Source organism: Macaca mulatta, chromosome 10 (genome assembly GCF_049350105.2).
Source record: "Macaca mulatta isolate MMU2019108-1 chromosome 10, T2T-MMU8v2.0, whole genome shotgun sequence".
NCBI classification, from domain to species: domain Eukaryota; kingdom Metazoa; phylum Chordata; class Mammalia; order Primates; family Cercopithecidae; genus Macaca; species Macaca mulatta.
Genome location: NC_133415.1, coordinates 31,064,189 through 31,078,385, shown reverse-complemented (window position 1 = coordinate 31,078,385; position 14,197 = coordinate 31,064,189). Strand labels below are relative to the sequence as shown.

General features: G+C 55.7%; 1 protein-coding gene across 2 annotated transcripts in view; it reads right to left on the bottom strand.

Annotated features, from left to right (window-relative positions):
- Window positions 1–2,833: 2,833 nt before the first annotated feature.
- PPM1F (protein phosphatase, Mg2+/Mn2+ dependent 1F) overlaps window positions 2,834–14,197 on the bottom strand; it is a 33,329-nt gene continuing 21,965 nt past the window's right edge. For both annotated transcript variants that reach the window (XM_001089477.5, XM_077950739.1), the window contains 3 exons: window positions 13,834–13,977; window positions 9,027–9,120; window positions 2,834–6,920 (listed from right to left, as the gene is read on the bottom strand). In XM_001089477.5, the coding sequence (XP_001089477.2) occupies window positions 6,541–6,920; window positions 9,027–9,120; window positions 13,834–13,977 (618 nt within the window). In that variant the 3' untranslated portion in view covers window positions 2,834–6,540. The remainder of the gene's footprint in view (window positions 6,921–9,026; window positions 9,121–13,833; window positions 13,978–14,197) is intronic.

The following is a 14,197-nucleotide window of genomic DNA, read 5'->3' as shown; positions in this document are numbered from 1 at the left end:
GGCTGAAGCAGGGAAATTGCTTGAACCTGGGAGGCGGAGGTTGTAGTGAGCCAAGATCGCGCCACTGCACTCCAGGCTGGCAACAGAGCGAGACTCCTCTCAAAAAAAAAAAAAAAAAAAAAAAAAAAAAAGCTGCCTTTCTGGCGCTGGTCCTGGAGAGTTGGAGGCTGCAGCCCTGGACAGCAGGCACTGCGGGGTGCAGGGGGAAGGGACTGAGAGCTCTCCCAGGTGGCTTGGGAAGGACTAGGAGAAAATGCACAGACAAGGCTACAGACAGGAGAGAGGAGGCCTGCAGGCAAAGCAGGAGTGGGGAAGGCACTGGGTTCAGACAGCTCTGGGCCAGCTGCTCCCACGCGCCCACAAGCTCGAGGGCCTCCCTCCACATTTTAGGGAGAAGTTCAGGGCAGCACTTTGGGCTGTGGCTGGGCAGTGTCTGTGGGGAGGCATTTTTGATGTTTTCTGTGTGCCCTTGAAGCCTGAGCTCAGCCAGGAGCACAAGGGCGAGTCTCCCGGCCCCTGCTGCCTTGCTTTCTCTTGATTGAGAAAGGAACCAAAGATCAAAAGGCAGTGAAGAACTGGGGACTCTGAGAAGGGTGACTTTCCAAACCTTGGACCCCTTAGCAGCTTCGCGGCCTGGGGCACTTGACCCCTGTGTGATAAGCCGAATCCTCTGTCTTAGGTAGTGACATGGTGGCTGGCTCGTGGGCTGCTTCGTCATCCCTTGTCCCAGCACCTGCAGCAGCGTGGCAAACACTTGGCCAACAAGCGCTGAAGGACTGGACGACGGAGTCCCACGACTGGCTGTTTCAATACTGACCCCCTGAGGGCACTGAGAAGGCTCTGAAGTTGTCTCCAAGAGCAGTTTCATGTGTGCTAGGAGCTGCAGCCACATGGGACTGGGCCCGGGCGTGCCATCCTGTGGGTTCGGGGGAACCAGTGCTGCAGTCTGCTAAGCGACCAGCAGCAGTGCTCGGGCCAAGGCCCTGCACTCTGCTGCCGGCCGCCCTTGGGTGGGTGAGGCTACAGAGGTCTGGACTGGAGGTTGTGGTTGGGGGCCACAGGTCTAGAGCAAAGGGAGGCAGGTGGGCAGGCCTTGTTGGGGGTTCCCTAAACTCCATCAGATGTGGTGGTCCTGAGGTGGGTTCCCGGTATCTGTCCAAGCAGCCATCAGGGGCCAGTCCCTTTCACCAGGAACAGTGAGGCTTGCCCACCACTGAAGCACTGCCCCCCACCCCCTCAGGCTCACTCCTCCACCTAGTGCAGCCACCAAGGCCATTCCTGTTCTCTACCAGGACCTCAGGGCTTAGCACTGCCCACCCCAACTGCTGGTGGATCTCTCCAGGTCTTTTGTTAAGGGATTTTTATTTTATTTTTTTCCTTAAAATTCCCATGACAGATTACATAAAAGCATTTTTAAAGCATGTTTACTGTACTAAAAAAATTAGGATTTAGGCCGGGCGCAGTGGCTCAAGTCTGTAATCCCAGCACTTTGGGAGGCCGAGACGGGCGGATCACGAGGTCAGGAGATCGAGACCATCCTGGCTAACATGGTGAAACCCCGTCTCTACTAAAAAAAATACAAAAATCTAGCCGGGCGAGGTGGCAGGCGCCTGTAGTCCCAGCTACTCAGGAGGCTGAGGCAGGAGAATGGCGTGAACCCGGGAGGTGGAGCTTGCAGTGAGCTGAGATCCGGCCACTGCACTCCAGCCTGGGTGACAGAGGGAGACTCCGTCTCAAAAAAAAAAAAAAAAAAAAAAAAAAAAAAATTAGGATTTAGAAGAAAACCTAAAGCAGGGAGGAAAAAAGAACCCCCTGTAATCCTGACCCTTGGGAAGCACCAGCAGTGAACCTGCAGTGGACTTGCTTCTGGGCAGCAGCCGAGCTCCCATGTGGGACAAGTGCCACACAGGCTTTGAGGATTGGGGAGTGGCGTGGCGGGAGCGGGGTCGGGCAGAAGAAAGGCTCAGTGCTTTGTTCTTTGAGACAGGGTCTCGCTCTGTCACCCAGGATGGAGTGCAGTGGTGCAATCCTAGCTCACTGCAGCCTCAAGCTCCTCAAACTTAAGCAATCCTCCTGCCTCAGTCTCCTAAGTAGCTGGGATTACAGGCTTGTGCCCATGAGCCAGCCACCAAGTCACCCCTAAGACAAAGAGGATTCGGCTTATCACACAGGGGTCAAGTGCCCCTAGGCTGCAAGGCTTCTAAGGGGTCCAAGCCTTGGAAAGTCGCCCTTCTCAGAGTCCCCAATTCTTCACTGCCTTTTGATATTTGGTTCCTTTCTCAATCAAGAGAATTTTTTGATTATTTGTAGAGATGGGAGACTGCCTATGTAGCCCAGGCTGGTCTCAAACTCCTGAGCTCAAGAGATCCTCCTACCTCAGCCTCCCAAAGTGCTGGGATTACAGGTGTGCACCACTGCACCTGGCCTCAGGAGGTGCCAGGAGGGTATAAATGGTGGGTCTCAAGAGCCTCATGTCAGAGGGTCTCCATCCTCAGGATGGAACCACCTGGGGCACATCAGGCTCCTGGATAAAATGAGGGTCCTCAATGCTCCTGTGGCTCCCCAATGTGATGTCCAGGGGCTTAATCCCTTTCCTGTTTGTCACCTTCCTGCTGATGGTGGGATGGGCTCAGAGCCCCTCAGGGAGGAAAATAAGGCTGCCGGCCAGACCAGGGGGGTGCAGGCCACCAGGGCTCTCTCCAGAATTTGTCTGCTTGCTTCACAAGACTTGCAGATGGTCCCCAATATTAAAGCAGCTTCCAAACACATCCTGGACATCAAAGGGGATAAGATGCTCAGAAGCCAGGAAGAAGGCAGGACTCGGGCGACAGAGTTCAGAACTCGTGGTTTATTGACACTTCTGCATGGTGGGCCCTTGGGAGACTGCCTTTCTGGCATCTTGGGACTTGTCCCTAAGAACAGGGAAGACAGTCATCCTGTCCTGGAGCAAGGCTACCCCTTGCACAGGAACACAACTCCCATGCAGGACAAGCCCACCGAGACGCATGCAGATAAACCCTTGGCAAGGCCTGCACCACACTGGAATGGCAGAGCTCCGTGCATTTGGCAAAGCTATGGACTTGGCATAGCTTTTGGCAGAACGCACAGGACTCTGGGGGCCGCCCCCTTTGAGCTACAGAGGCAGAATCGAACCCAAAACACTGCTTCCTTTAACAGAGTCCAACTGGGTTACATTTAGCTTGGGGTGAGGCTAGGCCTAGGAAGGGCCAGAGCTGTCCTCCCAGCCCCGGGAACACGGCTGAGGTGGCCCGGTGCCCATGCTGGGCTCACCACGGGAGAGGAGGGGAGAGGGAGGGGGCTGCATGCTGGCCCTGCCACCCACACCCTGTCCCTTTCCCCACTAAACACACCCATTTCCTATCCTGGGTTCTGAGGTTGGGGCTGCCTCTGGGATTCTGAGGGACCGCCCCCACCCCTGCAGGCCTGGGCTCAGAGTCAGCCACACCTGTAAGGCAGGCCCCACTTCCCCAGCTTTTGTATTTCATATACAGTGCTGGTATCTGGAGCTCCATTCTTTTTCAGCCCACTTAATTTTAATAATAGACACTAATAACACTGAACCACTCCACCCCGCTGGTGCTGGTGGCGGGAGGGCCCCGTGTGCTGGCAATATCTCCCTAGGACATGCTGGCTCACCTGCACCCACAGCGTTCCAGGAGGTCACGGCCTCTGCAGACTCAGTGCAACCCCGGGGCCTTACAAAAGGGACACTCAGAGGTGCACCGCCTGCTCAGCTCACACAAGGAGCAAGTGGAGAGCCGGGCTGGAGAAAGGATTACAATTTACAGACAAGTGTCCCTGGCTAGGGGCCCTCATGGGACTGTGGCTGGAAGAGAAGGTCGCCCAGGAGGCTGGAGGCTGAAGACACCTGGTGCTTCTCGGTGCAGTCCTGGTCAAGATGGAAGAGCGCTCCTCTGTGCCCAGCTGCTGTGCGGGGGTGGATGAGGGCTCCCTCGGCCCCAAAGCAAGGACAGAGCAGCTCCCAGTGCTGGCACCAGACCTCTGCCAGGCATGGGGCATGGCCATCCTCTGGGGTCCTGGCTCAGGGGTGGGGAGCGGTGGCACTGGCACAAGCCTGGGGAAAGGGTTTCCCATACACTGAGGCTGCAAGATCTTCTGGTGGAGCCTCAGGCTAAGGTATGAATCAGACCACCAGGTGATATGAGCCGAACCTCCACAGGGTGAAACTCTACTCTTGGCAGCCAGGAACATAATTATTAGCAAAGAAAAGAGAAAAGCAGATGCCAATCATTCTCTCCCTTCGTCAAGGTTATGCCCACAGGCAGGGTGGGCTGGTGGTGAGGGTGGAGCTGCGTCCCTGTGTCTGACTGGGCCTGTGCTGAGAGGGCACCGGGACTCTGGATGCTGACCCCCAGAAGGAGACAGCAGGCCTTCAAGTTAAGCCAAGCAATATTTGGTCATTGTTGGTGGCCAACCATTCTCTGAATGTCTGAATGACAGTGACTATGTTTAAGGTGGTTTTTTTTGTAAGAGACCTTAAGCAATGCATCAACTGCACGGTCTCAACCTCATCTGTGCTATGAGAATGCAGGGTAAGGCTGGGTGTGCAGGTGGGGCCCCAGCAAGCCTGGCTCCCCGCTCCTTATGGGACAGAGTGCTCCTGTCAGGAAGGTGGCTCTAGTGTGCCTCCTCAGCAAGCTGAGAGGAGGCCGAGGCCTTGGGGTACAGTTGTGCAGACCTTCCTGGGGCTCCCGCTGTCTGCAGGTAGACTCTGAATGCCTCTATGGAGACCACACAGCCCAGCTTCCTCCCTTTCTCCTCTCCTCCCCCTGCCCTGCTCTGACCTGCCTGGAGCAGCCCTGCCAACCTCCAGCTCAGCCCTTTCTGCAGTGCTTGGCCCTGCAGGAGGCCTCTGAGTCCTCCCCTAGCCACCTGACCTCTTTCCTCTACCTGACAGCCTTGCCACTTTCAACTTCGCACACCCTCAGTGAGCTCCCTGAGGCACCCAGGACCGTCGCTTGTGAGCCCCGTCTCAGGGTGCGCTAGGGGACATGGAGCTCTCATGCCTGCTCAGGGCATGGGGCAGAGCAAGACAGGCGTGCTACCAGCCACCATGGCAAGGTGAGGGGCTGTGGCCTGTGCCATGGACTCCCAGCAGCATCCCCGCTGCCTCCAGACTAAGCCAGAGACACACGGGCTGCCTCTGCGCTTGCCTGAGTCTCTTAATTAAGTGTCTTTCCCAATGAGACCAATTTGATTACAAATTCACAAGACATTTGGGAATGTTCCAGTCACACAGCAGCAAGGTCCCTCTGCCCGGGATCCAGCCAGGCCCGAGGGGGTGGGAATGCAGGCAGATGGGCCAAAGTCACCTGGGATGCCCAGAGCCCCGCTGTCGGGCCCAGGCACCACCACACGGCAGTCGCAGCTCCTGCCAGTCACCTGGGGTTGGGGGGAACCTTGGGGGTGCTCAGCATCACAAAGAGGCGGAAAACTCTTCCAGAAATATCTCACCAAAATCATGCCTCCCTAACAAAACAAATCCTGCTTTTCTAAAAACCTCAGTGGGCCTATCCGAGCCCACTGCAGTCCTAGTTTCTTCAAAGCTGTGTAAGGCACTTGAATGGCTTATTAACACCACCTGGAAAAATTCCTGTTTCAATCCTGATTTAGAAAATAAATTCAATAATACTGCAAAAAAACGTTCCTTGAAAAATAGCTTTAAAAAAGTAAATAATTAAGTTTTCTAAAGAATAAAATAAATGCTAAGCTCTGCTTAAATTATATGACACAACAGGTCATCTTGGCACTGATAAAGAGAAAACCTTGAATACTGCTTCTGAATTAGACCTCCCTGGAAAAACAAACAAACAAACACACCAACAAAAAAGACACATGTGCATCGCCAGTTCTGAGCTCAGGGAAGAGAGCAGCCCGGAAGGCCCTGGTGGGCCCAAGCACATCACGGCTGCCGTGGAGCAGGGGCAGGGGGGTGGCTGCTACAGAACAGACCCTGGCCCTGCTGCGCTCTCCTCTTTGGGACACCGGTGTGGCCGACCAGGACTGGCTGGGCATATCTGTAAATATGAACCCACCCAGCCCCGGCCGCAGAGAGGAGCAATGGGAAACTGGGGCTGGCCACCCCGCTGCTGGGCCTGACCCAGGGGGTGCTTCAAGAGTTTGGCTCCTGGGACCGCCCCAGGGTCCCACATGCATGACCATGCTGCTCCACGCACACCAGTGTCTTTGGTTTGGCTGCCGTTGGGCACCTATGACCTCTGGTCCCACCCCGGGCCCCATGGGAGCTGGGAGTAAGAGCCGGTCCATCTTCTCTTTGGTGTGGTCTCCTAGGCTGCCTTCCACCATCTGCCTGCCACCCAGTGCAGTTCCACAGCCACCAGGACGGGCTGTGGGGGGCATCCCGAGTGGCTCTGGAGTGCTGGGGAAAGCACTGTGGTGCGGGCGCCCTGTCCACTGCCTGCCACCTGTTGGGTCCTGAGGCCTCTGAGGGAGAGAAGGACAGGGCGGGAGGAAGGGGAGGGCAGGGGCCTGGACCACCTAGCTTCTTGGTGGAGCCTGGGTCTCAGGTTCTGGAAGGCTGGAGGGCAAGTCCTGGCTCCTCCCACCTGCCTGGGGGTCCCCTGCTCCCTGGTTCCCGCCCTCCAGCAGCTCTTGGGGGTCCCTGAGGAAGACCACCATGACCGTGATGTTGTCGTGGGACCCCCGTTCCCGGGCCGCAGACACCAGCTCCTCAGCAACATGGAGCCCGCTGCCCTGCTGCCTCATCAGGTGGCTCTGGACGAGGCCAACAACTTCCTGGTGGGGTACGACATCAAAGAAGCCATCGCAGGCGAGCAGCAGGTAGTCCTCGGAGCCTGTCAGCGCCCGGGAAGCTGCATCGGCCTCCCCAGACACGTAGGGCTTCTGGAAGACATCCCCTGGACAGGCAGAGAAGAGCCCGGGTCAGAGGACCACAGTGTCCGCAGCTTCCTCCCCACCCACCCAGGCCCAGACCTCACGTCCTGCGGGGACAGAGACTAACCTGCTCTCACGGGGTCTATCGCTCCTTTATGCAAACTGCCCAGTGCTTCCTGCTTGCCTGGGAATGGAACCCCCTGACCTTGGCCTGTGAGCTCCCCCTTTCTCTGCCCTAGCTGCCCCATCCTGGCCTCGCTTCCTGGAGTGTCCAGAGACACAAGGAAAGACACAGCCTGAAGAGGGGCTGTCAAGAAGGTGCCACATCTGCCAAAAAGGACAGAATGTTTCAGAGGGGTCAGAGGGGTAGGTGCCAAATCCCTGGCAATCAGCTGGGGAGGGAGAGATTTTTTAAGTACCAGGAAGGAACAGGTGTGGTCACGGGGCGCACAGCCTGAGAGCTGGCAGTGACTGCATGCTGAGACAATGAGATGCAGACTGGACCCACTACTTTTTTTTTTTTTTTTTTTTTTTTTTTGAGACTGAGTCTCGCTCTGTCGCCCAGGCTGGAGTGCAGTGGCTGGATCTCAGCTCACTGCAAGCTCCGCCTCCCGGGTTCACGCCATTCTCCTGCCTCAGCCTCCTGAGTAGCTGGGACTACAGGCACCCACCACCTCGCCCGGCTAGTTTTTTGTATTTTTTAGTAGAGACGGGGTTTCACCATGTTAGCCAGGATGGTCTCGATCTCCTGACCTCGTGATCCACCCATCTTGGCCTCCCAAAGTGCTGGGATTACAGGCTTGAGCCACCGCGCCTGGCCATTTTTTTTTTTTTTTTGAGATGGAGTTTCGCTCTTGTCACCCAGGCTGGAGTGGAGTGGCACAATCTTGGCTCACTGCAACCTCTGCCTCCTGGGTTCAAGGGATTCTCCTGCCTCAGTCTCCCGAGTAGCTGCGATTACAGGCATGCACCACCATGCCTGGCTCATTTTTTTTTGTATTTTTAGTAGAAATGGGGTTTCACCATGTCGGTCAGGCTGGTCTCGAACTCCTGACGTCAGGTGGTCTGCCTGTCTCGGCTCCCTAAAGTGCTGGGATTACCAGCATGAGCCACTAGGCCTGGCTAGTTTTTTTTTTTCTTTTGAGACATAGTCTGGCTCTGTTGTCCAGGCTGGAGTACAGTGGCACGATCTTGGCTCACTGTAACCTCTGCCTCCAGGTTCAAGTGCTTCTCCTGCCTCAGCCTCCCAAGTAACTGGGATTACAGGCGCGTGCCACCACACCCAGCTAATTTTGTATTTTTTGTAGAGAAGGGGTTTCACCATGTTGGCCAGGCTGGTCTCGAACTTCAGACCTCAGGTGATCCACCTGCCTTGGCCTCCCAAAGTGCTGGGATTACAGGTGTGAGCTACCACGCCCAGCCAGATCCATTACTTTTTAAAATTTTTATTATTATTGTTTTTTGAGACGGAGTTTTCCTTGTTACCCAGGCTGGAGTGCAGTGGCATGATCTCAGCTCACTGCAACCTCCACCTCCTGGGTTCAAGCGATTCTCGTGCCTCAGCCTCCCGAGTAGCTGGGATTACAGGGGCTCACTACCACGCCTGGCTAATTTTTTGTATGTATGTATTTTTTAGTACAGATGGGGTTTCATCATATTAGACAGGCTAGTTTTGAACTCCTGACCTCAGGTAATCCACCCACTTCGGCCTCCCAAAGTGCTGGAATTACAGGCATGAGCCACCCTGGCCAGCAAACCCACATTTTTCCCAAAAGAGAAAAAAGGATCGTCAGCATGAATGCGGGAGGAGGATAAACCTCATTTCTGGAATATTGGAAGCTTTACTTCCAGCCCACAGGGTAGCGAGGCACAGGTTTCTACGAGATTTGTAGGAGCTGTTTTAGGTGAGATAATAACATACAGTGTAACTTACACTCAATTACTCGTGCTGCAGTCTCTGAATCTGCCCTGTTCCCTTCACACTAGGAGGATATCACCCCAGTGCATGACAAATCCCCTCGGCCCACCGCACTGCCTCCCTGAACCCCTGGTGAGCTGCGGGCCACACTCCAGAGGCCTGGGCTTCTGAGAGACCTTCTCTCACTTGGGTCGGCCTCTTTGGCTCTCACCAATGGCTCTGGAGACGGCCAGGGTCCCGTTGACTCTCCAGCAGTCCATGTGAGACACAAAGCCACCCAATGCTTCAATGCGTGCCTTCTCATCCTGCAGAAACACAGCCAGAGTCGGGGGCCAGGGCCGGGGGATGGGGTGTGGAGCTCCCTGCTGCTACCTGAGCAGAGGCAGAGCTGCTTCTAAGATGGCATTCAAAGCCGCAGCACTTGAACAAAGCCAGGAGGCTCAGAGATGCACCCAAACTAGGGTCATTAAAAACAGTGAGAAATTATACACAACCCACAGTCCTTTAGTTGCACAAATGGTAAAATGAACGGACCACCTGAGGCCACCTAGCGGTGCCTGCGCCCCTGTGCAGCATTCTGGGTCAGGGAGGCACTCACCAAGCTTGCGAGCCTGACACAGACAGCAGATCCCTCTGCTTCCCTGTCTCTAGCTCTGGGACACTGTCCCTGCCCTGAAAGCTGCTGGGCCAAGACAGAACATGTGACATGAGTGGTCACACAGCAGGGAAGCCTGAGCCAGGCCCTGACGGCAGCCTGTGCCCACCCAGTTCTTTTTTTTTTTTTGAGACAGAGTCTCGCTCTGTCGCCCAGGCTGGAGTGCAGTGGCACGATCTTGGCTCGCTGCAACCTCTGCCTCCTGGGTTCAAGTGATTCTTTTGCCTCAGCCTTCCAAGTAGCTGGGACTACAAGGGCCCGCCACCATGCCTGGCTAATTTTTTTGTGTTTTTATTAGAGATGGGGTTTTGCCAAGTTGGCCAGACTGGTCTCGAACTCCTGACCTCAAGATCTGCCCTCCTCGGCCTCCCAAAGTGTTGGGATTCAGGTGTGAGCCACTGTGCCCCACCTAGTTCTTATCCTCCTCTACCCAAGCTCAGCCCAGGCACAGTCTCCACTCACCTGGGGACCACAACACTCCAGGCCTGGGTTCCTCCAGGGACAGGACAGAGGCTTGGTCCAGCCACAAGTCCTCTAGAAACCTCTTTGGTCCTATCAGCCTCTGCCCGAGGGAGAGGCTGCCCTGATGACAGCCTGCTGCCTGAAGCCTGCACAGCAGCATCCCTGACAGAGTGACGGAGGCACCCTGGGAGTGAGGTACCTCCCAGGTCTACTGGGGAAAGAGGGCATCCTTTACCAGTTTCCCTTATCAGGTAAACCTCCTGACCCCACGCAGCACCAGCCCTTCTAGTCCCCAAGCACAGCACCAGCTGGGCATGAGAACTCTGATGCCCCAGGTGATGGTGTCCCCTAGACAGATTGGGGTATCAGCCAATCCCCTCCCCAGAGCAGATGGACATGCACTGCGGGAGGCCTGGGGGAGGGAACCCTCTCCAGACGCCTGCACCAAGGAGGAGGCCTCCTCGTGTGGCTCCCCTGCAGAGGGCATCATGGTGGGAATGATGTGGGTTTGCAGGAGTCCTGGCCTTCCTGGACGCCGCAGCCATGAGCCTGTGTGGCAACTGGACCAGCCTGGTGGGCTGGGTGCTCCTGTCCCAGCTGAGCTGGGGAATCAAGCCATGAAGGAGGCAGAAACAGGGACCTCAGGGCTCTCTCTGGGTCTAAGATCTGCCACCTCTGGGGTCTGAGCAGGGCAAGGGAAAGGCAAGGAGGACCAGGAAGGAGGGAAGAGCAGGAGAGAGCGAATAAGAGGGGAGGAGAAAGGGCGTGGGGAGAGGCAGGTGGACGAACACACAGTACGCACGAATGTTCACACATATATGTGCCCACACACGCGTGAAGACGCCTGCAGACAGCAAGGAGCTGCACAGGAAGCAGCGCCTCCTCCCCTTGCCTCAGAGGCATTCCCTGGGGAGGGGCTGTGAGTGTGGGAGGCTCCAGGGAGAATCAGGAGCCTTTCTCTGCTTCTGTCTCCCACACACCCCAGCCCACTCCAGCCCCTCAATGTCCTAGAGGCAGGCACGTGGGCGGGTGATGGAGGATGAACTGCAATCTGCTCCCCATGCCCTCTGGAGGTGGGCTCTCCCCAGCAGGGGGCCATGCAGGCTTTCTCAGCTGAGAACCTTCCTACCTGAAGCCTATGATCCCCTCTCCCACCATGCCCCATCTCCTGTGCTGGACAGGCTGCACCAACCCTGGCTGCGCAGGTTCCCCGGGCTCACCCTTCTAACCCTGGCCCTGCACCTGGGTCCTCCTCCCCTCCAGTGGCTCCTGCTTCCATTACACACTAGCCAGGCTCAGCCTGGTCCAGGATTAACACATCCCCAGCTAAGGGGTCTTCTCCCGGACTTCCCCATGAGTCTCCTACTCACTGATTTTGGTTGTTTGTTTGTTTGTTTTTGGAGACAGGGTCTCGCTCTGTTGCCAAGGCTGGAGTGCAGTGTCATGAACATAGCTCACTGCAGCCTCGACCTCTAGGGCTCAAGCCATCCTCCTGTCTCCTAAGGCTTGAGAGGTGGGAGGATCACTTGAGGCACACCACCACACCTGGCCCCGATTCTAGCATAACCTGCCCTTTCCTCCTGGCCTCTCCCCTGGCCTGCAGGAGTTGCATCTGCCTGAGATGCGACTCCATTCCATTCATCTCTGCTACATCCTACCCAGGTCGTTGCCCTCCTCCTGCTCCCCCATTAGACTCAGAGGCAGGAAGTGGATCCTGTGTTATCTCACTGCCTCTACAAAGTATCCTGTGCAGAGTGGGTACTCAGTGCTTGGAGGCTGAACTGAGTGCAGAGGCAGGAGACTGTTCAGACAGCTGCAGAACAAGGCAGAGCACCATGAACTCCCCATGTACTCCTCGAAGCTGCTCTGGGCCGCTGCTGGACCCCTGTTGAAGCTCACCAGGTTGAGGCCAGTTTCTTGCCCTTGTAACCGACATGATGCTTGCTTTTGTGGCAGAACCTTGGCCTGGATCTGTGATTAATTCTCTAGGGTGGAGGGCTGTGATCAGCATCACAGCAGGAGGGGCCAAGCCTACAGAGCATGGTGGCAGGGCACTGGATCTGAACTCCTTGGCCCAAGTAGGCTGCAGCCAAGAACACAGACCCTTGCGTGTGCTTCTCTTGTGCAGGCTCTGATCTCTGCACTCCACATGCACTGGCCCACACAATCCTTAGCCCAAACCTCCAGGGACCCCCGTGTGATGGACTTGGAAGTGGTGGAGCTGGGACCAGGCAAGGCCGTCTGTCCATGCTCTGCCATGGCGCCATACTGCAGGGCTCAGGCAGTGTTTGAACAAAGTCCCCACTGGGCTTTAAGGGGGTGCTGAATGCTGAGCCTGCAGGTGTGCAAGCAGCAGGTGGGAGTGGGCCCAGCACGAATCCTGACTTGGCCACATTTTATCTGACTGCACGTCCTGGGAAGGAGAGCCCACTAGGCAGCAGGTGCCAAATTCCCCGACGGCGGAGGCAGAGGAGTGGCAGAGACTATCTGTGACTTTGGCAGTGTGCTCTGGGCAAGTGACTGAGCCTCAGTTTTCTCCTCCGTACAATGGGGATACCATAAGCCGCGGTGAAAGGCCAAGGAACGCGGCTGCCCCGACTGTTACAATCATCGAGTCCCGGTGATCTCTGCCGTGCTTTCCAAACCCAGAAGCCACAAAAACAAAGACTACTCAACTCAACTACAGAAAAACAAAACTTCCATGTAGCAAAAGCCCATACACAAAAATAAAAGAGAAAAGATGCATGGAAAAATATTTGCAAATCACAGATAACGAACCAACCTCCTTAACATATACCAGGAACCTATAAACTGGTAAGAAAAACAGGCAAAGGAAAAAACAGTGTTTGCAGGAAAGGCTGTGTAAATGATCTTCAGCTTTTGAAAAGATGCTCAAACTCACTCTGTAACAGAAAAGCAAACTTAACAATTGCCCCAAGACAGCCTTCTTACCTGACAGGAAGAATCCTGCAGGCTGGTGGGACTGTGGGGAAATGGACCTTCTTGGGCATGTAGTGCCAGCCCAGGCTGGCATGGCCTGAGGTGGGCAGCTTGACAAATCTACCCAGACTGTACATGCATCAGTTCCAACCCAGCCATCCCACTTCTGGGGATGTGTCCTACAGATACAGATACACTTGACTCTTGAGCAATTAATGCTGCACAAAGTAGGTACAGATGCATTGTTTTCAACACCGAAAGACTGAAAAGATCTTCATGCTCACCCACAAGGGACTGCATGATGCATGCAATGTCCACAGCCCCAAGAAAGGATGAGTGCTCCTATGTGCTGATGTAGAGTTATCCACCATGTGCATGGTTAATCCAACATAACTAGTGGAGAGCAGCATGTGGGAAAAGTGGGGTTTGAGGGATAAACAGTCATTCCATGGTATCTAAATGCTCGCAATCTGACCTCAGGAGACACATGGACGAGACAGTCTTGTGAGAAGAGGTCTGAGTGGGACTGTCATCTTCATGTCCAGGTAATGACCTGAGTGCCAGCGTAGCCTCTACTCAGTACAGCCCCAAGCCAGGTTCCCTCCAGTCCCGGGGCAGCGTCACTTCCCCGAGGCCCCCTCATCCACAGCCTGTGGCCTCCTTGTCCGTGTGTTGGACAGGTTCTGGTCTGCACTAGGCTGCGCTGACTGCACTGGGATGCCTGTCAGTGCAGAGGGCTCTGCTTTCCCCTGGAGCTCTGGGCTTCATGTAGCTGTGACCCACAGAGCTCTCAGGAAGGGCTCACGTGGGACCCCTTGGGACTCAAGTCAGGTGGGGAGCCCTCCCTCTTGAAAGGTGCCAGGATTAGTACTTCCTGAGGTTCCCAGGCTGGGGTTCCCCTGTGGGTCCAGCATGATGGTGGCTGGGAATATCCTGGGCCTGGGCAGAGGGATCCCCTTACCTGCCGTTCTGGTCTGTGTGGCTCCATCAGCTTCACCACCTGTCCCTGCTGTACCAAAATGACCTGGGAGTCCCCGAGCCAGGCGACGTGCAGGGTCACTCCTGCAATGAGTGCACACACACCTGTGGTGCCGCTCTGCAGCCGCTGCAGGGAGAAAGGGCCCATGAGAGTTGACAGGAGGTGGGGACGGGTCTGCACTGCAGGCACATGCGGTACAGGCTGAACCTTAGCCAGAAATGGGCAGAACCGCTGAGCCACGCAATGGCTCGTACTGAACTTCACACTGAGGGACAGGAGAGTGCATCCTGCAGCTCCCCATTCACATCCACCTCTGGAAAATGCAAACTGTCTGCAGTGTCAGAAA